This window comes from Lissotriton helveticus, chromosome 9, assembly GCF_964261635.1.
Source record: "Lissotriton helveticus chromosome 9, aLisHel1.1, whole genome shotgun sequence".
Lineage (NCBI taxonomy): Eukaryota > Metazoa > Chordata > Amphibia > Caudata > Salamandridae > Lissotriton > Lissotriton helveticus.
This window is the reverse complement of record NC_136070.1, coordinates 1,191,384,176-1,191,411,303: the sequence shown is the minus strand read 5'-3', so window position 1 is coordinate 1,191,411,303 and position 27,128 is coordinate 1,191,384,176. Positions and strand designations below refer to the sequence as shown.

Sequence of the window (27,128 nt, the reverse complement as noted above, 5' to 3'; positions counted from 1 at the left end):
TTTATAATTGTTTTTGGAAGCATCCTTGGTGCACTGGTGTTCTGAATTCAACAAATAGCTCAAATAAACCACTTGAAAATCTTGACGTTCCTGCTTAGTGCAGTGAGCCAAATTCTTCACATTTTAAGCACAGTTTAGATTCACAAGTTTCTAATTTCTGCACCATTTATGACCTCCTCATTGTATTAGCTTACAGAAATTAACTGATGAAATATACTGAAACTGTTTATTTGCACCTTAAATTTCCAGGGAACCTGAAGGAGGATGGACTGTTCATTGTGGTCATTGCCTTCTCCCTGACAGTGATTTTCCTAGCTTTCATATCCGCCTTGGTCTGCAAGAGGTAAGGAATTCTAGAGTCATAACACAGAGATATTGCTAAACATTCACAGGCATGTTTATTGTTCTTTCAGTTTTATTATCTTTTATTATTGAAGCCTATTCATAAAAAGGGTATGAATTGTTATTTCATGGTGAATAAAACCCGTATTGGGGCACTTGCCAATCATTATGCCATCACAAAGTAATACCAACATGGAACCTATCATTGAGGGACAATTCCTTAATGTTCCTATATAGGCTAACTCTTACGGTCATGTTTTGCGTGCTCGACATGAGCTTAGCTAGCATAAAACAAATGTCAACAGAGAGACAATACCAACACATCATTTTACCGTCCAAGTACACATAGGAGCTTGTAATGGAAGGATGGATCTAACGAGAAGTGTAGAGCTGAGTCCTTGGTATGGCGAATTTCCTAGACTTAGGAAGTAGACATTTCACTATCCATCGATTGGACTTCACTGGCCATCATACAATTGCTTGATCACATGCCAGTCTTAGCTGGGTGTTTTGAGTTGCCCAAGAGGGGATTCAAACCACATTGTCAGAGTAGATTTTGGGAGTTGGTTATGGGAAGCATTTTCTTTGGTATCAATGGAGATGCACTTTCAATAGATGCCATGAAGAAGAGGCTGCTAGCTACTGCTTCTAGTGTGATGCACTGCGATGATGTTCAGTCATGGACCGTACCAGAGGTGATCTTAATATTCCATGCCTTCAATTATCACTTGAGTTAATGGGATTCACTTGTAGTGAAAACGCTAATTGGGCATGCTAACACTGCTCCAATCTTATGTAGATAGCACATTTATTTATTCTCATTCATAGTTCAATTTATATACATACAACTAGGTCAATTCATCCAGTTTAGAACTGCTGTAGAGTGATCAGTCTTCACAGTGTTTCAACAGTGCTCTTAAATGCACTTGACAATATAGGATGTACTTGAAAATGATACTATCAGACAAAATCAGCAAAATACACCATACCATAAAACCATTCATTACCTGAAAAGATAATCACAAAATGCCACAGATATGGTGTTTATGAATCATTCAGGGGCTTAATTACAAGCCCCTTGCACCGCCGGTGGGTCACTTTTAATATGGGCAAAAGTGCAGCATCGGCTGAGCAAAGGGCTTGTAAATAAGCACCTCAGTTTCTCGAGGTATGGGTGTGCTTGTAAAAAAATTACACTTATGATAGAAGAATACAGTGAATGTGAGATGTTGTAAAACTGGAAAGTGTGTAAATAGAGAAAATAGATCATACGTCTATTTAGAACTTCCATGCCTACTGCAGGGTATGGCTTTGATCTAAAAATATTGTATTGTATTGTAATTGTATTTATATACCTCTGACTACCCCTGACGGGGCATCAAAGTGGTTTTTGGCGAGTAGCACGCTACTCAGGAACCCAAAAAGGATTAGTGGTGGATTAGTATAGTGAAAATGTGAGTTAATTTGAGCAGTGGACATGTGAGTCTGTTAGTTGGATTGAATAGGATAATGGGGGATAGAAAAGGGAAGAGTCTAGAAAGTATATATTGGGAGATACTAGTACAAGGAAGAGGCGTGGCGCCATGGCTAGGGCGACTGACTCCGGAATCTGGGGATCTCGGTTCGATCCTTGGCACCGGTGGCAGATTAGCCCACCACCATGTAACTCTGGGCAATAGCTTGCTTAATCTTCCCGATGGCCCCCAGCGCCTAGAGACCCTTACGGGTGATTGTGCGCTTTACAAATGTGGATTAATATTATTATAGTAAGATGAGGTTTAGGATGAGTATAAGGAGAGACGGAGGAGGGAAGAATCTCTAGAAATGGATTAGGGCGATCATACTAGTAAAATGAGTTTTGAGATGAATCAAAAGAGGGATAAATGAGGGAGGAATTTAGAAGGGTTGTTTGGGAGATCATAGTATTAAAATGAGGTTTGGGGTGATCCAAGGAGGGATAGCAAAGGGAAGAGTCTAGAATGGGTTATGAGATCATAGTAGTAGTGGGAAGATATATTGAGAGAGGTATAGGGTGAAATATAGAGGAGTGCATTGGAGAGAGTCAACGTTTTTTTTTTTACAATAGGAGTAAAGTAATAAATATATAGATATATAGATAAATACATACATATTATTAAGAAATACACATATCTAGATACATACATATGATGCAGGTAAGGCCCAAATATAAGCCACTTAATATACTGCTTGTCACATGGTAGTTGGGGTTGTATGACATTACAACGCCGGCTTTTACCCCGCGTGCTATTACGACGCTGTTTTTACAAAGCAAGTTGTTACAACGATTTGTGCTGTAAGCGCTGGATAGTGGAATAGTTTAATTTTCTATTCCAACTCCAGCCCACGTTACAGTAGGGAAGGTGTTGGAATAGAAAATTAAACTATTCGTTTTCCAACAGCGTCCTCCAGCGCAAGTCGTTGAAACGACTTGCGTTGTAAAAGCAGCGTCGTAATGGCAGCGCATGGTAATGCCCGCGTTGTGATGGCTGCTCACCGTAGTTGGTAGTTTCCTAATGTTAGATAGTTGGATTGCTCAGTGTTCACAATGTGAATAAATTGGATGGTCTTTCTTCGAAATGTGTATATCTTACAGTCGCAGCTCGTGCAGGTAAGCATGGTGAGGCGGGGCTAAGTGACAAACGAAGGAATAGGGAAAATAAATAAACAAATAAAACCACTTACCTTGTGCTCACTGCATCGCAACTCGGCAATGTGGCGAGCGCAAGGTAAGTGGTTTTATTTATTTATTTTCTTTTCCCTATTTTATCATTTGTACCTCCTTCCACCTCCCCACTCCCGCCCTGCCCCTGCCCCACTGCACTTACCTGCAGGAGCAGCGACTGATATCTTAGCAAGTGCAAATATCTATGCAAATAGAATTCTTGTATCTATGCTAGGGTCCTCGATGCAGCGTCTTGTTCTTTTTCTCTCAGGCAGCTGAAATTCATGTTTACAATTTTAGGTCTGGCTTGACAGCTCAGCTGTTTGGAGGATCTGTTGTCACCAATTCTTTAAAATATACAAAGAGTGGGCTTTGCCTTCACCGAGGAGTGCATTTCCCTCTCACCTCATGGTATTGGCTAGTTGTACTATCATTCTGTCCCCCTCAACTCTATACGAATGCAAAAGGGACTATTTTGTTTAATATAAAAGTGCTCTGAATTATCACATATTAAAACCTTTATTGCATTGTTGCATTCTATACAGAAATCAAATATTTTTGCCTTGTGTTTACAGTGCAGTGTTTTTTTTTAATGTTTTAATCAGAAGTCGAAATGCAATTCCAACCTCTTAGCTTTAAAAATGCTAGCTTACTCTCTTGCTCCTGGGCAAATAACTTTTCAAGTCCACTTAGCTGTGGGCATTTGACGGCATGGCAATAGCCTTATTTGTGCTTTAAGACCTGCTAGTCGTTTTTATCATCTATCTGAGTGTGAATGTATTAGTTTGGGTGGATGGTAATCTACCACAACTAATAAAGTCACTAATTTGTTAGGTCTAGTCAAAGCCTTTAGAAATATAATCCTGGGCTCAACCCCTGGTAGCTATGGCACATTGCATAGCGGCTTATTTTAAGGAAAATATGTAAAGCATTTTGAAGTACCAAAACAGTTAAAAAGTTGAAAATGGAACACAATAAAAATCCCACTCCGATTTATTAAAGGAGAGAAAATGTTGTAAGCAAAAGGACACTAAAGTGACAAAAATCCAATATGAGATATGAATTTTTAGAGATTTAAGTGGCAAAGCGCCAATGGTAGTCAATGGTTGTGGCAGCCCAGGACCTAGACATAATTTGAGGCTGACTATGCTGGAGCGTAGGCCGGATACACAAGGTAGATTTGGCCCATTAGTGCCTGGAAGCAGAGAAGTCCAAAAAAGTTTGAAATAGTTTCTGAATCCCAATCTGAAAGGGGACTTTATCAGTTTTCTGAGGAAAAAACAAGCCCTGCTGCTATTATTTTTCACCCTGAACAATAAATTTCACCTAATCCTTCAAAGCCAAGGCTTAAAGAGTCCTCTACAACCTGAAACAATCATTTGGGAATCAGTGGTTCATACGTGCTGGTAAAACATCTAAAGCACATTCATGGTTTTAAGATCTAATCTAAAGTTTCTATGTTTTCTTTCTAGATTTCAAGTCTTCACACAGCTTTTTCCTCCAGTCCCATCACCAGAAGTTCCCCTGAAGGACGTGTTTTTATTTCCTGAAATTGGGGTAAGATGGACAATCGTCCTCTATACCTTCTGTGCAGGTGAATTACAAGCAATATGCATGGGAATGGGATGGTGATGCATCTCCTGGGAGGGGTGCAAAGGATTCCATGGAAGAGACCTGTGTCACTCAAGTTGAAAGCAATCAATGCATGTTTTTATCAATCGCAACTGAACAGCAAGACTTTTTGCTAAGTTACTGCAAGACGTTTTAATGGAAGGCACTACAGATGTGACTAGGAACCAGTGGACAGGAGCGCGTTGGCATATGTCTGACACATGCGTACCCAGATTTTTATGTAGGTGACACAGAGAAGTGCACATAGTGAGAAAGAGCAATATGTTATCAATTGCTATAAAATATTAGGTGATGTAGGAGTTATCTCACACTAGCTGATATGCGGTCAAGGGACAGGGCTCACATGGTTGGACAGATGTCAGACACCTTTTACCAAGAGCAATTGTAGCTGCTTCTCATGTCATAGCATTCCTGCTTAAATGTTATTGAGCAGCCATCTTGAAATGAAACAATTTCTTCTCAATGCAATGAATGCTTCCTTGAAAGCCAATTATATTGTGGTTTTTGTAACTGTCATACACACTGTTTAGTTCCAGATTTTTATATACACACTAGCAACCCGTCCCGACGTTGTCCGGGTATGAAATAGAATGTGTGTAATGTGTGTATTTGTCAAGGGCAATTTATTTTAAAATCTCGCGGTAGATAACATTTTTTGTTTCATTAGAATAGGGACGGAGAAGGGCCAGCTGCAGCCCTGGTTGATGTTAGCAGGCGCGTGTAATTGGTGTAGTGATCCACCGCCTGAGCCCGGCTACAGCCCTGGTTGATGTTAGCAGGCGCGTGTAATGTCGTTGAATGAGAGAGTTATCAGCCGCGGGTAAATCCGTTTAATGAGAGAGTTCAGTGACAGCGAGTAGGAGAGGCTGCAGTAATTGTCCCCACAGACACGCTCATTTGCGTGTTCCCCCGCTTGAGGCCCAGATGCAGGCCTGTTTGATGTTAGCAGGCGCGTGTTTCCCCGCTTGAGGCCCAGCTGCAGCCCTGGTTGATGTTATCAGGCGCGTGTAATTAGTGTACGGATCCGCCGCCTGAGCCCGGCTGGAGCCCTGGTTGATGGTAGCAGGCACGTCTAATTTCGTTGAATGAGAGAGTTCAGGAGAGGCTGCAGTAATGTTACTTACCAGAACTCCAGCTGAACGCCTTTGTCATGCCCCCAGCACGCGGCCACAGCAGACGATCTTCTGATTAATGTACGACCCACATGGCATGAAGGGCGGAATGTAGCACACGCCCCCAGCGTTTCTCATGCCCCCAGCGTGCCCCTTGATGTGGCGCAATTGCGTTCACATGGCATGAAGGCCGGACACACGCCCCCAGCGTTTCTCACGCCCCCAGCGTGTCACGTCCCCAGCGTGCCCCTTGAGGCTGCGCAGCAACGTAATTGGCGCTTGTATGTACGACTCACATGGCATGAAGGGTGGACACACGCCCCCAGCGTTTGTCACTCCTCCAGCATTAGTCACCCCCCCAGCCCACGCCCACAGCACAACGCAGACACGCCCACAAGGGACTACTTTGCTGGCACGGTTCTTTTACCTTTTGAATGTATATGGTGTCCTACGGTACAATTGTATGTCTTGCACTGTATGATTGTGATGAACACCACTGTTTCTTGAAAAGTTAATAAAGACAATTAAAAAAAATGTATATGGGGGCCGTCGGCATAGCCTATGTCCTTCTACTGCAACTGCCCTTTCCAACGCTGTATTTGGTGTTGTGATTGGTGCTGTGGTTACTGAGATTACCCGCCTCAAAGGTTTGGGCTCTCTCTTTATAATATTAGTATGGATAGAATTGCTTAATTTCTGCAAATTGCTACAAATAATTTTCTTCATAATTATTTAAAGTTTCGGAGTGCAGAGACTGCTATGCTTACATATGATACTCAAATTTCTATTTTTAGGTTATGTTTTTCTTATATGTGTTTGTTAGGATTGAACTTCCCTGTTCTTCTTCATAAAAAATGGTGTAGCTTTTAAAAAAGATGTTATTCCAACATAGAACTTTAGTAGCAGTTCATTTTTGCAAAGAACAATTGCCCAATCAGTGATTTTGATTCTGGATTTTGTTAGTTACATAACCTTGTCATTAGCGCATTACCAAATAAAGGGAGGAAAAATACACTTACCTGCTAGACGCCGCTACGCCGCCACCGCCAGGAGTCATTACAAAGGCACACAGGCACCTGGAAGCACGCCGCCACCGCCAAGAGTCATTTTCTACCTGACTACACGCGCCGCCGCTCCGGGACTTCAATTCCCGGCAGCCTACGCGGCGGCGCGCTTTCCAACGACGTGAGGGCGCCAGCAGGCGCACAAAAGCACACCAGAAACCGGCGGAGCGGGGGAGAGGAAAAATACACTTACCTGCTAGACGCCGCTACGCCGCCACCGCCAGGAGTCATTACAAAGGCACACAGGCACCTGGAAGCACGCCGCCACTGCCAAGAGTCATTTTCTACCTGACTACACGCGCCGCCGCTCCGGGACTTCAATTCCCGGCAGCCTACGTGGCGGCGCGCTTTCCAACGACGTGAGGGCGCCAGCAGGCGCACAAAAGCGCACCAGAAACCCGCTACGCGGGACGCCCGGAGCGAAGCCCGGGCAAAGGGCGGGCCCTCTACGGCCCTCATCGGCAGGAGGAGGCTGGGCTGGGCCATAAACACTGCAGAAAAATTGAAAAAGACGCCTCTCCAAGTAAGACTTGCTCTCTAGTTGCTTCTTTGTTTAGTTAACATACCGGTCTTGTGTGGAAATCGCTAATTATGCCTAAGAAACAAGCGGAAGTTCAGTCTAACACCATTAACAATTACTTGGTGCAGACCATTAAAAAGATAAACACGCAAAGAAGAGAGTCCCTGGGACTGAGCCAGTCCCCTGATATGCGATGTTTATCCCCCTCTGCATCTATCCTGATTGATGACACTATTCTGCAAGAAGCTCACTGTGTGGATATTAGTAGCGGTTCTATTCCCCAAGGCTCTATTGACATATCTGTTAATGCGATTCCAGCACTTGAAGGATTAAACGAAGAGGCTGAGGGAAACACAGACACTGAACTTGAACTAGAAAAACAGATCTGTGCCTCAGCGGATGAGCAGTCCCCCACAAGACGAAATGTTAGGCCAAAACGACAATGTACTAAAAACCCACCAAAGCGGGTGGGGCTACGTTCAGGGGCAAAACGGAAGAGGGTTACTACTCCAAAAGCTAAGTTAGTGATTTGTGATGAGGACTCACCCAAATTATCTCTTGAGGATGCCTTTTTCGAAAAAATTAGTGAATTCCTTGAGACAAAGATTAATATCATCATTAAACCTCTAATATCAAAAATTGATAAATTGCAAGCAGAGGTAAAAAAGTTGGGCGGACTTCATACTTTGGTTGCTGATGGGGTAGAAAATATAACTACAATTGTTACACACTTAAATAACAACACAGGGGGAAAAGCTACTGGAGATGCTGTAACTGAAAAAGTAGGTAATCAATTGCCAGAGGAGATTCCATCATCTTATCCACCAACATTGTTTGATAACAGTGAGGGTTCTCTGTTAGTCAACATTCCCCCAGATATAACCCCTCTGGCAAATAACCCCTCAGCACAAATGTACACACCAGACCCCCTACAATTCTTAGTAGAAGCTACACCTGTGGTCTTGGTCTTAGCAAATGTCCCTCCATTAGAAGAGGGAATAGTGGAAAGCCCTACTTCCCTTAGTAGTAAGGCTCTACACTGGCTGACTAGTAATACGCGGTTTGCACCAGGGGGGAAGCAGCACCTGGCTAGGGTTATTAAGTCAGTAACTAGGGTCCCCTGGTTGGGAAACCGTCCGAAAAAATTCAAAGGGGATTGCGTGGCAGTGAGTTTCTCAGCAAATGAAGTCCTCCCCAATATTCTTGCTAATATATTCCCTCCCCAACGCAGACGGGGCAATGTTGTTCCCTTGACTCTAAAGTTTTTTTATGGCGAGCAGCAGAAAGTCACTTACCCAAGGACCCCAGCCCCAGGGTGGGACAGTAATTGGGATTCGACTTTTAGATGGGATCAGGAATCAAGGCATAACATAGCAGCTTACCACCACCATCCAGCACAGTTTAACCCGATTGCACATCCCCTTCAACTGTCCAACCGCTATGCTCCACTGTCTTTTTTGGACCAAAACGATTGACTCTCTCCAAGACAGGAAAATGGAGGCGAGGACCTTCAGCCTGCATTTAGTCCACCAGTACGGAGTCTTGCAGGCATTGGGGCCTGCAAAATTATGAGCTGGAACATCGCTGGTCTTAGAGCCAAAATTAATGACAAGAATTGGCTTGACATAATTAGATCCTACGATGTTCTTGCCTTTCAAGAAACGTGGGAAACGTCAGACAGCTTGGTTCTGGACGGCTTTTCCCATTTTTTTGTACCTGCAGATCCCAGTAATGCAGGAAGGGCAAAGGGGGGCTTGGCCATATATATTTCATTAGACCTTCAAGGAAAGCCAAGATACATTAAATCTAGCTCAATAAATTGCTTAGCGGTTGAACTATCCATACCAAATTCCTCTCCCATATTATTAGTTAACTTTTATAATTCCCCTGTCAGTCAAACTCTTAACGAGCATTTGGCAACTTTAGAGGAATTCCTGTCTACCCACAGTGAGAACAGTACCTATGGGTACAAAGTGATCCTCATGGGAGATTTTAACATCCATCCTTGCCATGCGGATTGCCATGTGGAACATGAGGAATTTTCCTTCTCTTCCTCTCCACCACATTTTGAACATACACCACGTGGGCAGATGTTGGAATCGCTTCTAGCCACTTTTAACCTTTATGAATCATCTAGTCGCCCTATAGGCCCGAGGTTATCGACATACGTGGGCAATAATACAGGCACAATTATAGATTATATTTTTTTATCTTCTAGCCTTCTACCTGAAGTTATCATCTATAAGGTAGAAACAACAGTTTTTAGTGATCACAATCCTGTGATTTTAGAGACTATATCTCAGGGAGTCTTGGGAAAAAGAAAGGTTGATATTCTATGTGCTACAAAATTAGTCTTAAAAGATCAGAATCGGAGACTGAAGTGGGATCAAGTGACCCCTATTGCCTTTTTGCAGGAAACCCTGGCACAGTAGAGGGCGAGGTTGCAATCTGTCTGGACAATAAGAATTCTCGTCCCAACATGATTGAGGCCTTTGATGCCATTTGCCGACAGGTCAACTTAGATCTGACCGTCAAGACAAAGGCAAAAGCAGATGGGCTCAGGGGCCCCGGATGGTTCGATTCAAACTGCTCCAGGGCTCACACTATTCTCTTAAAGGCTTTAAAAAATAAACCTAGAGACAAAGTACAGATAGCGTTATTAAGGAAGCAATACAACCACGCTATCAGAGTGAGGAAACTCGAGATAAAAAATGAGGCCTGGAGTGAATTATTATTGCCCGAAACACAACGAGATAGTGCCAAATTTTGGGCAATCATAAATCACCCATATTTCGTAGGACAAAATAATCAGAGAGCAGATTGTGTTATACCAGACGATAAATGGGTGACACATTTTAGCAACATCTACAGTCGCTCTGACATCCCTTCAGATTGCGAGACGCTACTTTCGCAAACAAAAACCATAATCCCAGCCTTTACTCCAGAGGAGGTTAAGAAAGCAATTAACGACACACTCTGCAAAAAGGCACCGGGGCCCGATGGGGTCCCTTCAGATTTTTTCAAAAGTGCTCCTGAATTTAGTACCAAGATTCTTACAAATATTTTTAATGTTACTAGGGACCATATTTTTCCTATCAGCTGGACAAAGTCTACAATAGTACCTATTTTTAAAAAAGGACAAAGGACAGACCCAGCCTGTTATAGGCCAATCTCCCTTATAGATTCAAGTTTTAAAATCTTGGGGAGAGTCCTTTTAGGTAGACTGACCCAGCTCATAGAAGGGAAGGACATTTTATCAAATGCACAATACGGCTTTAGGGCCAAAAGAGGTACCATAGACCAATGCCTAAACCTGGAACTAATCTTAAATAAATATGTGATCGCCAAGGGGGACTCTCTGTACATGGCCTTTATGGACCTCTCATAAGCTTTTGACCTGGTTAACAGGGCTAAGCTGTGGAGGATCCTTTTGGTCATGGGCATTGACCCCCCTTTGGTTGAATATCTAGCTGAATTACACAGGGACCTAAAGACCTCAGTTAGAGTGACTAGGGAAGGAAGATGCACTTGTCACTTTAACTCGGAGAGGGGGGTTAGGCAAGGGTGTATCCTTGCCCCCCTACTTTTCACTCTTTACATAAACGACCTGGAGAAAGTTATGGCTGCATCTCATATTGATATTCCGCGTGCAGGTGAGACAAAGTTACCTGTCCTCCTGTACGCGGACGACGCAGTCTTACTAGCACGCTCTGGAGTGGCACTGAATAAACTCCTCTCATCCTTTGGAGATTTCATGACTTTGCTAGACATGAAAACTAATACAGAGAAATCCCATGTGATGATCGCAGGAGTCGCAGGTAGGAAAAGAAAGACTAAAACATTTTTCTGCACAGGGAAAGAGGTTAGGAGAGTCACATCTTTCCCATATTTAGGGGTGACCTTTGATGAAAAGGGTACTTGGGGCCCCCAGCACTCTGTTAAAAGCAACGCTGTTGCTAGAGCGGCAGCGGGGTTGCTTGGATTTGCTAAGAAATTAGGTGCCCGCCCCATGGAAAGCATTATCAAAGTCTACAAAGCAAAATGTGTGTCCATTGCCCAGTACGGCTCTGCCATTTGGGGGTATACTAGTCACGATAAAATCCAGAAAGTAGAAAATAAATTTCTGAAATCTCTGCTTTCAGTCCCCCAATCGCCTCCCACTTACGTATTACATGCAGAGCTAGGTTTGGGCTATATAACGGACACCCTAAAATTAGCCCCAGTTATTGGATGGATGAAAACTTGGCTTAACCAGGAGCTCACATTAAATCATATTATTTTAAAAGATTGTTTAGCCCTGGATAGAGCCTTACATATTCCGTGGGTAAAATTTGTACAAATGCAGCTGACTCTTGCCGGACGTCCGGAGCTTTTTTCTTCTCCAGACTTGATAAGTCAGGATGATCTTAAAACAGTAAAAAATACCCTGACTAAGTTATATGTTCTGGAGAGGGAAGCAATAGAGCTTAGAAAACCCACGGTAAGGAAACATTGTATGTTGACATCTGTCCCAGGAATGGAACCATACCTTGTCCTGGTAACTAAATCATACGATCGTTTCCTCCTAACGAGATTTCGTTTTGATTTGATCCATCTTTTTTTGGGCAATTTTAAAAATTGGAGTAGACCTGATGATGCTGAACCATGTGATTGTGACCACTTTTCTACTCAGGACACGACACATTTTATCATGTTTTGTGGACATTATATCGATATCAGAAAAAGATATTTGTTTCCAATCCTGCGTAACCAAGGTTTTATTCAGGTCAAACCAGCTTTGATGTTTTTGCAACTCCTTCCAAGTGTTAAAGTAGCTTTCCATGTCGCTAGTTTTTTAGTTGCAGGAGTACGGATAAATAAGAACCGTACTAGAGTTAGGCACCTTACTGAATATTGAAAATTGACTTCCCTTTTATCTTTTAAAATTTTGTTTACTGGAGGGTCTCTTTTTAAACTTTAAACTTTTTTAATATTTCTTAATATTTTTACATGTTCTATTTGTATATTGTGATTTTAAAATGTTTCTTAAATATTGATTATTTGCTGAATTATGTATTAACTTGTGCCTTGATGAATTGCTATGTAATTATGCTCGTTCTTTTATGATTTTTAATAATCGAATAAAGATAATTGACTGACTGACTGTCTAACACTGGCTCTCTACTCCCTTAAGTGATGCCTAAGTTAAGCATCACTCTGTAAAATCTGGATACAAAGACTCTATAAACAGCCATTGCCCTTAATGAAAAGTGAGAAAATAAAACCATGATGACAAGTTGTTGAGGCTACCTGGATGAACTATGACTTGAGTTTACCATTGGTCACCATCTCTAAGGGTGACTGACTGGCACAGTCATGGAAAGTTTAGAAGTGGTTTGAAGAGATCTGATCAAGTGTTTCTATGGAAGGTGCAAAAGGTTTCCTAAACTAATGCGTGAATTCATTTAAGTGTTTGCTCCTTGTTTGGATGGTTTAAAAGGGTCAGGAGAGCAAGTAATAGAGCTGGACTTCATATGAGCAGAAGAGAACAAAGAGAACCGAGCTATGGAACAATGTCTACCACATAAACTGTACTAAGTAATAACAGCCAATTCAGCATCAGGGCCCCCATTTAGCCCTCCTCCCAACCACCTGATGGTGGACATGCAGCAGACGGGTAGAACATCCTAGTGATTTCCTAAGCCCTGGGGATTGAGACCAGCGTTTGTCATCTACACGCACTAATATACCATTATACATCTTAGGCTTGCAATTCTAAGGGTTCCATATCCATCAAGAAGAGGATAATCACAGAGTTTTCTTTGCCAGTATTATGCATTAAGTAGTCCTCTTCTGCCCTCAGGGAGGAACATGTTTGGATTACTAGGCTATCACAAAAAAGGAGCTCAGAGGGGAAGAAACAGACAGGGTTGCCCTCCACTCAAAAACTGTCAACAACACATTTTTATGTAGAACTCTGTCTGTTTTCAATCTTATGTGGTGGATACTCTGTATTGATCAAGGTCTCAGACAGCAGTTTGTTTGTTTTATGCGACTGTCAAGAACTGTTGGCCAATAGGTGTTCTTTTTAACTTTTCAAATATTGGACGTATTACAAGTTAATACCCCAGAAGAAAAATACGGTATATAGGGGAGAGTAACCGTGATCAGGATTACAGGACTGGTCTGTTATACAATTCACTGATATAACTTACGTCTGAAGGACAGGGTTCTTAGTTGTTGACTGGATTACTAGGCTGCCTTGGCACCACTGTGCCCTCAGTTGTCCTTTATGCTGATCTGCTAATTTTCAACCATGGTCCAGCTGCCCCTATAATCAGCAGTGGCTGCACCACATATCTGGAGGCACTCATAGGGGCCTCAAGGTCTGATTTAGAGTTGTGTGGACTTTTCCCCATTTCAGACAGAGCAAGTCTTCCATCCACCTTAGACTTTGTATGATGGGGAAAACCCCATATACTTGTCTCTGTGTTTAACATTTGCTGCAAATATTGGAGGGTTATCCATTGCTACCCACCTCTCAGTAAGGCCAAGCATCTCTGGGTTTTTCCTACCCCTAGAAGAAGGAGGTTAGGGAAAAAACTATTAGCCACACATTGGTGAGCTGCAAATTCAAAGATAGTTGCTTCTTTGTTTCTAACCGATAGTGCACATATACCATCAAAGGTAGGCCTGTTGGAGTGCAAAGGTAACTCACATAGGCTGTGTGGGTACACACAACTGATGATGAGAGAAGTCAGGTCTGTGGGGCTTAGGCCCATGAGAGGAACAGAAAGAAGGAGAAATAGTCGGGCTACAGTGCTCACTCTGGGATGGATGGACACATATGCACACAGTGTGACCAACTATACTGGTCTCAGAGGAGATTGGGGCTAAGGAGAGAATCTTAGGCAGGCTGGCAACTACCTGTCTTTGCTCTGAGTCCAGGCACATTTACGATTTTGTACATTTTTTATAGAGATGAAGTGAAATGAAAGAGTTGCATGGTTATTGAGATGTTTAGGTCCTATAGACAAGAATGGACGCCTTACTAAACTCATCTAAAATCTTAAAAAGCTCTTAGTTACTCAGGTGGTGCCATGGCAGGAGAAGGGTATCTCTTACGTTGGCCTGTCAGTTAATTGGAGATGCTGAAATGGTTGCTTCTCATCTGTATCTGGTGGCTTTAAGACTCACCCTTTGCGACAAACACGTGTTTCCTGTTGCCCTTGCATTGGACTACTTTTGAACTGGATGCTGCCAGAGCAGCAGTCCACTGAAGCGATAACAGGAGGTGCATCAGGTGCAGGAACAGATAGAACTAGCAAGCCATGTGAAGTCTGGGATGGCTGCAGCGAAGATCTAAAGAACTTTCCATTAATAGGGCACCTCATGCGCCATACAGTCTAATGCTCAATGTACCTCTCAGGGATGACATCCTTTAATAGTCACCTTCTGAGCTATTATAACATTCTAAGAACCATCAGCTTAGAGTGTGTCATAAGTAAGATCTGCAACGAGGACTAATTGCCCTCCTAGAACCTGAGGGGCAGATTTACAAGAAACTGACGCATATGTACAGATATGTCAGTTTCTCTGCACCTCCATAAGAAACACTTGCGCCATCATGGATGCACCGTATTTACAATAAGGCGCACCATGGCACAAGGATTGACAGATACGTCAGAAATTCTGAAGGATCTGTTGACCCAAAAGTGACGCATTGCTGGAGTATCTCGTGAAAGTGACGAAACTCCAGAAATGCGCTACATCAGATAGGTGAGTCCTATTTAAAAAGCCTTGCATCATTCCTTACGCCTGGTCTGAGCAGACGTAGGGATTTTGACACGGTGATGGTGTAGAGTGACGCAGTGAAATGTTGTAAATTTCACTGGGTCAGTTCTACTTTGCTTTTTGCTTGTGAACGCCCACCCTGCATATATTATACTTGACACAGGTATAATGTGATGCAGGGCTTCACAACATGACGCATCACGCTAGATGCCTCAGGTTGTAAATCGGCTGCAATGTGGCGCATTGTTTACGCCGCTGCGCGTCACAAAAAGTGATGCAACAGCAGCGCAAAAGTGTTGCAAGGGGGTTGTAAATCTACCCCTGAGTTTGTAAGTGTAGAGTGAACTTCCCCCTTATCAGTAATGAGTGTTTTTATTTATTTAAAACACTTCACATCTCCTTTCAGTGACTTCAGGTACTGGTGTGAGCCTGAAGAAAGTTCAGAGACAAGAGGGATCATTGATTGTGCCTGAAATTCACCACTCTCAACACATTATGAGCTTTGTTCTGTTAAAGGCAAGTCTGATAGCTTGATTTTCAAATGTCCCCTCAGTCATTTGTAGATGGTTTGGGTCTCAGATTGAGGCTGAAGGCACACCAGAGTCCATGTTGTATCGTCTGCAGCACCTCCTTCCAGTTCTCTGCAGCACATCTCTTTCCAGCCTACTAAAGCCATTTCCCCATCTATCCAGACCCTCCTCCAACTCCTCCATCCAGGTTGCTGCAGCACTTGGTCTCTCAAGACATTTTGTCATTGCATTAGTTTAACAAGTGATGTATGACACTTGGTGGACACAACCACCATTTCATGGGTTCATATACCTATGGAAATCGCTAGTGGAAATGAGGCTCCTTCTGCAGCAGGTAGGTCACCCTCAAGTCCAGGGGTGGTATCAGGGTATTACATCCATTTCAGGTGAAATGGACCCTAGCCTCTTGGGAGCTGACACTCGGTGATGTGTTCACTCTGCATTTGGGGTACAGTAGGTGGTATTATTGAAGGGAGAGAGCTGGAAAACTTCAGCTATGGAGATAGTGGCATCATTCAGAGTATTCCTCCTACACCACCTCAAACCCTTGCACAGTGCTTTAAATTAGGGTTTTCTTTACATAGTTTTTTGCTGTTTTTAGCTAAGTTGTTAGACTGCTGCCTTGAGTTGTGAGTAAGCAAAAGACACACAGATGATGAAAGGATTGCAGAACAAATCAAAACATTCACCCCCAGTTAAGAGATGCAGATTAAATTCATCATTATTTTGCTCACCATGCCACCCCGGTTTAGACTTAGCCATATGCAAATCAGTCTTGACCCTGTCCCTCATGGGAAAAGCCTAGCCCGATCAGCCAAACCAGGTCCTTCCTGGACCGGCAACAAGCATCCTAGGATTGGTTTCAGGGTTTAACCCCTTAATAGCCTGACTAGCTTGAATCCAGTGGCACAGTGAGCCTGGGACCCACGTATTGGCATACCCAGCGAACTTAGGGTGAGAAAGCAAAAGACACACAAATGATGGACGGACTGCAGAACAAATCAAAACATTCACCCCCAGACAAGAGATCTGGCTAAAAACGATCATTCTTTTGCTCACCAAGACACTCCAGTTTAGACCCAGCCACATGCGAATCAGTCTTGACCCTGTCCTTCATGGGAACAGTCCAGCCTGAACTGCCAAGCCTGGTCCTTCCTGGACCTGAAACAACTGCAACTGAAATTGGGAGGAAAATGAGGCAGCCATTAAGACATAGAATTGTAAAGCTCAGTTTGGAAGGGATGCTTTAAACACTCTCCTTCCCAAAATGTGATTCATTATAAATTTCTAAACCCAGTTGGATGCCATCACAAAGATGGTGGCTTGGTACGGTCAGCAGACCCCCATATCTGTGATTAAATTTGAATAAAGTACAACAAATAATTAAAGTTTGTTTAAGAGTTGTCAGTCATCCCTAGACCACTGCACACTCCCAAACTTTTTTTTCCATTCACAAATTGGAAGAGGTCCCACCAGTACTTCATCTTCTTTGTGAATGGGTTACCACCTAATTTGAGGAGTTGGTCATCTGTCAATGGTTTGCAACAGAAATTGAGGGAAAAATGCGGCAGCCATTGATACACAACATTGCAACGCTCAATTTGGAAGGGACGCTCTAACCATGCCTTTCCAATTGTGATTCATTATCATTTTCTAAGCGCATTTTGCAATTCTGTAACTCCTTTTCGTAAAACAGATTTAGTAGATTTAAAAAAAGCCATGTATTTATTGTATTTATATGGCACTTACGACCCCTGACATGGCATTGAAGGTTTCAAACTTGGTGACTTAGGGCCCGATATAGAGTTTGGCGGACCCGGTTACCTTGTCACAAACATGACAGATATCCTGTCTGCCGTATTACGAGTTTATTATATCCTATGGCAGTTGCAATGCGATGGACGGAATATCTGTCACATTTGCGCCGGAGTAACCCACCCGTCAAACTCTAGATCAAGCCCTTGGTGATTCCCAGAGTTTCCGACCACTAATTGGCTTCCAACATATGGTCGTTGGCCCTAAGGAATCTATTTACTAAATACTCACGCAAAGCAGCGCACTTGTCAAAAATGGATCGCTGCATTTCGTGAGTAGGAGAGAGCAGGGCAGTGCTAAATCTATAGAGATACAGAGATATGGCACTCTCCACCTCTCTCTCTACTGCTGGTGCACAATCTACATTGTGCAAATGTGTCTGCGTGAGCCAGTATATACTTTGTCTGGGAAGGGTACCCTTCCAGTACAAAACACTATGCTTAGATGAACTTCACCTACTTTCCTACTTTATATGTGTACTGTTCGGTTTCAGCTCACGTACAAAGTCATAAAAATAAGGAGAAATAAAAGCATTTTTCCGTTATAATGTCTATTTCAAAAGGGCATTATTTTTGTATGTAGAACCCAGTCTACTTTTTTCAGTAGATAAAGTTTTGTGTCAAAAACCATTGGTAGTTACATGGGAACTCCCATGCACCACCCATGGAAAGCCCCCTTGGAGCTAAGTAATGCAAAGCAGCACTAGGCATTTCTTTGTGCTTCTTTCAAGTGATTTCCCAGTGTAAAACAAGTTTTACTTTGGAAGGTAAATTGAAAAAAAGATTTTGCGTCAGTTTTTGTTACTTTTATGACGCAAACCCTGTCAGTTTCTTATATAACTAAACACTCATTTGTAACAAATGAAACAGGTTTAGTTTTTGGTGAACCTATTTGAATAAGACAAAAAATATTGTATGACCCTTTACTATTTCAGGAACCGGTATAATATTGAATTAAATATTGAATTCAGGACCTAGGGCGCCATCTAGTGGAATGATTAAATTTAGCACGTTTCTTGCCATTTTAAATGTTTAGAATCAGCAATGGATATTTCAAGAAACAAATGTTTACGTGGAAATTATATAAAAAATCTATTAACACAGTGAAGAAAGAAAACAAATACAGATTATCTAATGACAATGTATGAAATTATCACTGGAAGATGGTATATGAGAGAATACAAATTTATTGTCTAACCATCACGGCACAAGTTTGCAGAGTGTGCGTGGCTCCTACCCATCTTTTCACCTCCTGCCATTTCAAAAATTCTAAACCATGATGTTTGAAAGTGCAAGGCATGGAAGCCAAGGTAAGGAGAATCAATAAACAATTGTACGTAACAACATCACCCTCTTTTCGGTCAAAACTCTGGGGCATATTTACATGCCCCTATCGCCACAGGAGCATAGGGCTAGATGTAGGAGCCCAAATACCGGTCGGTAACGGCCGATTCTAGGAATCGATATCTAGGAATTGGCATGTAGGGGCCCTATTTACCGATTCGGTACATTTACCAAATCGGTAAATTTACCGAATCGGTAAAATACCGAATCGGTATTTTTACCGATTCGGTAACTTCAAGACGTAGGTGGGACTCTTCTGAGTCCCAAAGGCCTTACAGATTCGGTATTTTACCACCCAATCCAATTGGGTGGTAAAATACCGAATCCAGGTGTGCATGCACATGTGTGCATGCACACCTATGCCATGTGACAGACAGATATGCCCTTAGGGCATGTCTGTGTGCCACATGGCACACATGCCTGTATTTGGGGTGCTAGAGGGTGTCAAAGTGACACCCCCTGCACCCTTGCAAGATTCAGTATTTACCGAATCGGTAAATACCGATTCGGTATTGCCCATTGATTCTTATGGGCTTCAAGGCCCATAGGAATCAATGGGCATTACCAAGTCGGTATTTACCGATTCGGTAAATACTGATTTTTACAGATTCGGTAATTCAATTACGAATTTACCTAAATCTCCCTCCTTCTATTTTACCGATTCATAAATACCGAATCTGTAAAATTCGGTATTTATGAGTCGGTAAAATAGAATTAGCTACATCTGGCCCATAATTTTTTTGTGATGCTCCGGTGGCATAGTAGCATTCACCTTATTTGCAAGGTGGCACTAAGCCACATAACACGGCTTAATGCCACCTTGTAAATATGCCCATTTCCGCCGCAATTCTCTGCAGCAAAGGAGCATGCAATTGGTGTCACAGTGGGTGTTCCACCGCAACACTCATTGCTTTTTCACGCTGCCCCAGATTTGCAAGGCTGGTGCAGCACCATAAACTAAGGCCAGACAATACATGGCAATAAGAGGAGAAGTTATTACTTTCTCCTCATGTTCTGCTCTTTCTATGTGTGTTGCATTCTGCAGTACACATAGAAAGAGCAAATCGCCATTATTGAGTCTTTATGTGCAGGAGGGTGCAATTTCCAGCACATAAACAATTGCCCCTGCAACTCAGGCACCCTTGTAAAATAGCTGCAGGGTGCCTGCACTGGAGATAGACAGCTTATTTTGCGCCAACGATAGGTGAAACAGGAGTGTGCCCTATTATTGTGAATACGTAAAATCCCTGTATTTTAAAAATGTCGGAGCGCGGTGTTGACAAATGTGGCGTAACACCACGCTCCAACATTTTTTTGTAAGTATACCTCTCAATTTCAGAACCTGTTTGGTGAACTACTGGAAGTGCCGTGGTGGAAAGGACATGGCTGGCTTTCCCCTACCCCCGGGCTGCTTTGGTGTTGCGGACATCCCAACGGGCGGGAGAGGGGGAAGGCACGGACAACGGGAGGGGGCGGGAACAAAAGGATCGGGGAAAACAGGAAACTAAAACCAGATCAGCGCCTGCACGCTGACTCAAGCCAAAAATAGTACACTGTGTAACAGCAAAGTAAAGGAGCCAGTAGCCAAGGGAGGTTACCAATGACGTCATGGCCTTACTAAGGCGGGACTAACAATCCTATTATGTAATCACACAACTGCATTTAGGAAGGACAAAGCCCGAAGCCAATGAAAAATATGGGCGGAGAGTGAGGGCAGCTGGTCTCACCATACTGGACTACTGCATGCCTCGCATCGATTCAGAAAAGGGGGTGGTGATGGACAGAACATGTGAGTTAAACAGAACACTCATACCCAGTCAAAAGATCAGGGCTTGATCCATCACCGTTTTTTAGCTCACTGCACCATCCCAGTTCAGAACCTGGCTACATGCAAATTAGTCTGTCCCCGGACCAGTGCATCATGGGAACAGGGCAGACCAAACTACCAAGCAATGCCAGAAACCGGTCCCCGGAAGCTTGTTTCCTTTCCAGTAAAGAATTGGCTTGGTAGTTTGGTCTGCCCTGTTCCCATGATGCACTGGGCCAGGGACAGACTAATTTGCATGTAGCCAGGTTCTGAACTGGGATGGTGCCGTGAGCTAAAAAACGGTGATGGATCAAGCCCTGATCTTTTGACTGGGTATGAGTGTTCTGTTTAACTCAGATGCTCTGTCCATCACCACCCCCTTTTCTGAATCGTTTTGGCCACTATAGGAGTGGCAGGGTATGCTCAGACATGAGTCCCTTGCTCACTGCACCATCAGGATTCAAGCAAGCTGGGCCGAAGACGGCTGAAATGCCAGAAACCGGTCTCCGGAAGCTTGTTTCCTTTCCAGTAAAGAATTGGCTTGGTAGTTTGGTCTGCCCTGTTCCCATGATGCACTGGGCCAGGGACAGACTAATTTGCATGTAGCCAGGTTCTGAACTGGGATGGTGCAGTGAGCTAAAAACGGTGATGGATCAAGCACTGATCTTTTGACTGGGTATGAGTGTTCTGTTTAACTCAGATGCTCTGTCCATCCCCACCCCCTTTTCTGAATCGTTTTGGCCACTATAGGAGTGGCAGGGTATGCTCAGACGTGAGTCCCTTGCTCACTGCACCATCAGGATTCAAGCAAGCCGGGCCGAAGACGGCTGCAATGCCAGAAACCGGTCCCCGGAAGCTTGTTTCCTTTCCAGTAAAGAATTGGCTTGGTAGTTTGGCCTGCCCTGTTCCCATGATGCAATGGGCCAGGGACAGACTAATTTGCATGTAGCCAGGTTCTGAACTGGGATGGTGCAGTGAGCTAAAAAACGGTGATGGATCAAGCCCTGATCTTTTGACTGGGTATGAGTGTTCTGTTTAACTCAGATGCTCTGTCCATCACCACCCCCTTTTCTGAATCGTTTTGGCCACTATAGGAGTGGCAGGGTATGCCCAGATGTGAGTCCCTTGCTCACTGCACCATCAGGATTCAAGCAAGCCGGGCGGAGGACGGCTGCAATGGTAGAAACCGGTCCCCGGAAGCTTGTTTCCTTTCCAATAAAGAATTGGCTTGGTAGTTTGGTCTGCCCTGTTCCCATGATGCACTGGGCCAGGGACAGACTAATTTGCATGTAGCCAGGTTCTGAACTGGGATGGTGCAGTGAGCTAAAAAACGGTGATGGATCAAGCCCTGATCTTTTGACTGGGTATGAGTGTTCTGTTTAACTCAGATGCTCTGTCCATCACCACCCCCTTTTCTGAATCGTTTTGGCCACTATAGGAGTGGCAGGGTATGCTCAGATGTGAGTCCCCTGCTCACTGCACCATCAGGATTCAAGCAAGCCGGGCGGAAGACGGCTGCAATGCCAGAAACCGGTCCCCGGAAGCTTGTTTCCTTTCCAGTAAAGAATTGGCTTGGTAGTTTGGTCTGCCCTGTTCCCATGATGCACTGGGCCAGGGACAGACTAATTTGCATGTAGCCAGGTTCTGCACTGGGATGGTGCAGTGAGCTAAAAAACGGTGATGGATCAAGCCCTGATCTTTTGACTGGGTATGAGTGTTCTGTTTAACTCAGATGCTCTGTCCATCACCACCCCCTTTTCTGAATCGTTTTGGCCACTATAGGAGTGGCAGGGTATGCTCAGATGTGAGTCCCTTGTTCACTGCACCATCAGGATTCAAGCAAGCCGGGCCGAAGACGGCTGCAATGCCAGAAACCGGTCCCCGGAAGCTTGTTTCCTTTCCAGTAAAGAATTGGCTTGGTAGTTTCGTCTGCCCTGTTCCCATGATGCACTGGGCCAGGGACAGACTAATTTGCATGTAGCCAGGTTCTGAACTGGGATGGTGCAGTGAGCTAAAAAACGGTGATGGATCAATCCCTGATCTTTTGACTGGGTATGAGTGTTCTGTTTAACTCAGATGCTCTGTCCATCACCACCCCCTTTTCTGAATCACAAAGCAATCAGCACATGCACGCTGCCGCTAAAGCTCGACCTAAAAAGGGGTTGGTGGTCAAGGTGGAGTTTGTGCATTGCACTGCGAATAGCCTCTCTTTCAGTGGTGGGGTGCTCAAAGCCCTTGAACCATAAAATGAATTTTCATTAACCCTTTCAACGCTGATGATGGAACCGCTCAGTCATCAGCTGCGGTGGTGCTGTGCTGAAGACGGAGCGGTTCCGTCATGGCCCTGCCGCCGCACCTGCGCGGCGCGGATTCCGTGCCTGCGCTGGGCGTTCTATTGAGCGGGCTGGGCCATGACGGAACCGCTCCGTCATGAGCACAGCCCAACCGCGGCTGATGACGGAGCGGTTCCGTCATCAGCGTGCGGCCGCCCCGCCCGTTTAGCACTGCGGCGGAATAGCCGCCGCAGTGAAGGTGTTAAGAGTTGCAAACCTCATGCCCCCTGAATGTTGATGAAACAGGGAATTTGCGGGCAATTACTAGTGAAAATGAGGCAAAGGCCTGTGTGGAACTTTGGGCCTCTATCGCAGCATTCAGAATGACAATGTGCAGGCATTGTCACCAATTTTTCTTTAAGGTACGTTTTAGTTTACAACTTTCCTGCTTTCGGTTCTCCTCAAAATTAAATTTCCTGATCAAAAGACTGAAAGTAGTTTACACACTGGGGGATATTTGGCTTCATTCTGCAATCCTTTGTAGCTGCAATCAATGTATGCCCCAGTTTTACAAAAACAGATTGTGCCCAATTTGAGTCCAGTTCAGCTTCAACCCTAATTTCCACCAGGTCCAATCTGGAGGAAAGCATGTGTGCAAAACACTGTGTTAGAATCAATTGCAAACAACATTTCTGCATATTATTTTCAAAGATTCATGGCCTGGTAAATCTGCCACAAGTTAAAGCATTAATAGTAATACACACCATATGGTAGTTTAAAAAAAAATTATCACCTCTATACCTTATGCTCTTGAATCAGTTTGTTTTCTATGGTTCAGATACAAAACTTACTTTTGAAAAACATGTTGTCCTGATCCTTGTCACTTCCGCCATCTTTTTTTTAAACCTCCATGGGAAAACCTGTAGGTGTCTTCAGCATCTACTGAAATCAGTAAGGTAGGGCCGGAGTAAAGATTTGTGTATCTCAATCGTTGAGTTTAATCATTAAATAACCCCCACCATTGGTCGTGGGGACCTTTGTTAGTCAACAAGGAGAGATGGTAAGGAGAAGTCATTTACATCAAACAACATAAACAGTGAAGTCCAAATGGGGCTTCACATGAATCGATAAAGAGATTTGGTGTGAGGTTAAAGTGTGTTCCATAAAGGAAAATCCCTAATCTAAATTAATGACGTTTTAGGCATAAAGGGTAATTTTCTTCAACAGGCAAGGTAAGGTGTCAGTTTCGAAGCCCTAATGAAGATGAGAGAATAAAAATGCATAGGCATGAAGCAATTACATTTTGAAAAAGCTGGATTGTATTCTCAGCTAAAAGTCAACAGGGATCCATCAGATCTGATTTCTAAGTTCTGCAGCAAGGTCTCCATACCTAGTCTCCGGGTGGGAAAGGGAAGCTCTCTGAATGAAGGAGGCCTCTCTGATAAAGGCTATGAAGGGGGCTCTTTCCTGACTAATCTATGGAACACAAACTAATACAATTACACCATACATTCCCCGTTCCCACCAACCAAACAGTTTCCAGTGAACTCTGGGGGCAGGTAAACTCCATAGTTCCGCATGTCCTTCAAATGCACTATGGAAGGGTGTCCTTGGTTCATTACATTTGATCAAATCTTGTGGTTCAGGCAGCTCTTCTAATGAGTCAGGTTTCTTGCCATCTCCTCTCCTCCAGGTGGGAAATTAACTATCAGTTGTCTAATACATAACAAATGCCTATTCCCTAGCTAACACAAGACTTATGGAAATTGTTTGGCATCTGCAGTGGAAAGAGAAAAACATCTTGTGCAAAACAACAGCTTAATGTGAAAATAGGCGTCTTAACCCTAACGTGTAGTCGACATGTAACATGGGGAACAACCTTTACAAGGCGGGCATTACCACGCACTGCCATTACTACGCTGCTTTTACAACGCAAGTCGTTTCAACGACTTGCGCTGGAGGGCGCTGTTGGACAAGGAATAGTTTAATTTTCAATTCCAACACCTTCCCTATTGTAACGTGGGCTGGATTTGGAATAGAAAATTAAACTATTCCACTATCCAGCGCTTACAGCGCAAGTCGTTGTAACGACTTGCATTGTAAAAACAGCGTTGTAATGGCACGCGTGGTAATAGCCCGCGTTGTGCTGACATACAACCATGTAACATGGTATCAGCAGTCAGGCTAACTTAAATCAATACATTATGTTACTTCATTTGTGTTTTCTTGTGATGCCTAAATATAATTACATTCTACTAATGTTTTGCATTATTACTCGTGTGTTATTCAGCTTTGACATTAACACTTTTTAGTTAAATGTATTTAGTTTGTAAAATAAGGACATTATCTCTATGAGTAGTGGAAAGATATATTGTGATTGTGCCACTGCAATTGTTTGTTAAAGCTCCAGCAACACATTGTGCCTGTCTTTTGAGCACAGCCCAAAAGTTACACAATGCCAGTTATTTGATTCATATTATGTTGTAATTGTAATGATGAGTAAACTTTGTACGTGCAGCACTTTGTATGAAACCGCCATACGCTTGATTCTAACACTGCTGCCTTCACTGCTTACACTGTCTCTCTAATTTGTTTAATATGATATTGTGGCTTGGTTAACTTCACTAATATCCACACATCTATTTTTTTCTTTTGCAGAAGCTAAGGTGTTCTAGCTTGGAGTCTGAAGTCATAAGTTACGTTGAAGAACTATACTCTGATAATTTGGAAGATATTGAAGACCACAAAGTAGCTCTGATGCTGAAGTAGTGACTCCTTGGATTCGTGGAGACCTGAAGCTTCTGCCGTCGGGCGACAGGCATGCCTGATGTCCCCTTGAAATTCGTGGGCACTAGCTTGGACTATTACATCTTGTTTTCATCACAGTGTGCTATATAGCGCTTGGTGCCATGTTCCTATAACTTTTGTAGAGAAGTAAATTACTGATTTTGCTATTATCAACTCAATGGTACTAATGAAATTGACCTCATGGCGATGAAAAGCTGAGTTGGGTACACCACACACCAGAATCCTAACGGGATGCAAGGGTAAATACAGATTTCTGCAGCAGATGCATCTTCTCACATGGCCTGTCTATACTCTGCATTGATGCTTCAGTGACATTTGTTATGATTGTCAATGTTGCTGCAGATCTTCTTTTGTTTCCTCCCCTTGTAACACATCTGAAAGAGGAAGCAATACTTGTCTGCTTGTTACTGTAGTTCTAGACTAATTGTGAACACAGACCTTTACCAATGCCCTGTTCTACCACAGAGTGGGTAGTCTTACCTCCCACCTCTTCTGATGGATAACAAAGGAGCATTGTCCATGGTGTTGAACTAAGGGAAGGCATACACACTCATTGCAATCAATCAGAGGAATATCAAGTAAAACTTGGGTGAGATGTGGGCAAGTGAGGATGAAGCTGTTTAGGAATGGGGAATGAACCAGTCTGGCCAAGGATAACAGGATGAGATGCCAGAAAGGATCAGAGAGGTGAGAGAATAAATACAAAAGAAGAAATTCCATAAAACTACGATCTGTAAATTCAAAAGAAATAGACTTGATTAGAAGCTATATAACATGGCTTGAACAATAAATCTGGAAAGAAAGAGGAATGGTAACCACAAATGTTAATATTGCTGACTCTGCTTCGAAAGTATGTGGCTAGAAATCCAATGTGAGTTAAAACAACCATCTAGAATATGCAAACGGCTTTACATGTTAAGTACTAAAAGTGGTTTATTTACTAACCCCTTGCGCCGCAGAATGCAGCACACATAGAAAGAGCTAAATATCTTTCAGGATTGTTTTCGTGCAGGAAGGTGTCTGATCCTGCACAAAAACAATCCTGCTCACAACATAGAAGTGCGCTAGTGCAAAGAAAGGCTAGGAATGCGCTGTAGATGTTAAATATAGAACCATCCTACGTTTCCCTTTCACATAGCGCATCAAGGTGGCTTACTGCATTGCGCTGAATGAAAGTATGATGAATATAGCTCCAATTGCTTATAGCCATTCACCCTTACTTTCAAACAAACATCCACAGAGTCATCTCTGTCAATAATCTGTTGTTTATGAAAGATTCAATGGTGAATCTCAGTAAATGTCTTTACGCTAAGCCCAGACTGAATTTTATACAGTGACAAATGTATGGGGCATATTACCAACAAGTAGCGATAATTATCGCTAAATAGGCTTGGCGACAAATTTTTTATCGCTGCCTATCGCTGGA

General features: G+C 43.2%; 1 protein-coding gene across 1 annotated transcript in view; it reads left to right on the top strand.

Moving 5' to 3' along the window:
- IL5RA (interleukin 5 receptor subunit alpha) overlaps nucleotides 1-26,576 on the top strand; it is a 188,015-nt gene extending 161,439 nt beyond the window's left edge. The window contains exons 9-11 of the mRNA XM_078662390.1: nucleotides 250-343; nucleotides 4,498-4,582; nucleotides 25,553-26,576. Of these exons, the coding sequence (XP_078518516.1) occupies nucleotides 250-343; nucleotides 4,498-4,582; nucleotides 25,553-25,663 (290 nt within the window). The 3' untranslated portion in view covers nucleotides 25,664-26,576. The remainder of the gene's footprint in view (nucleotides 1-249; nucleotides 344-4,497; nucleotides 4,583-25,552) is intronic.
- Nucleotides 26,577-27,128: the final 552 nt, after the last annotated feature.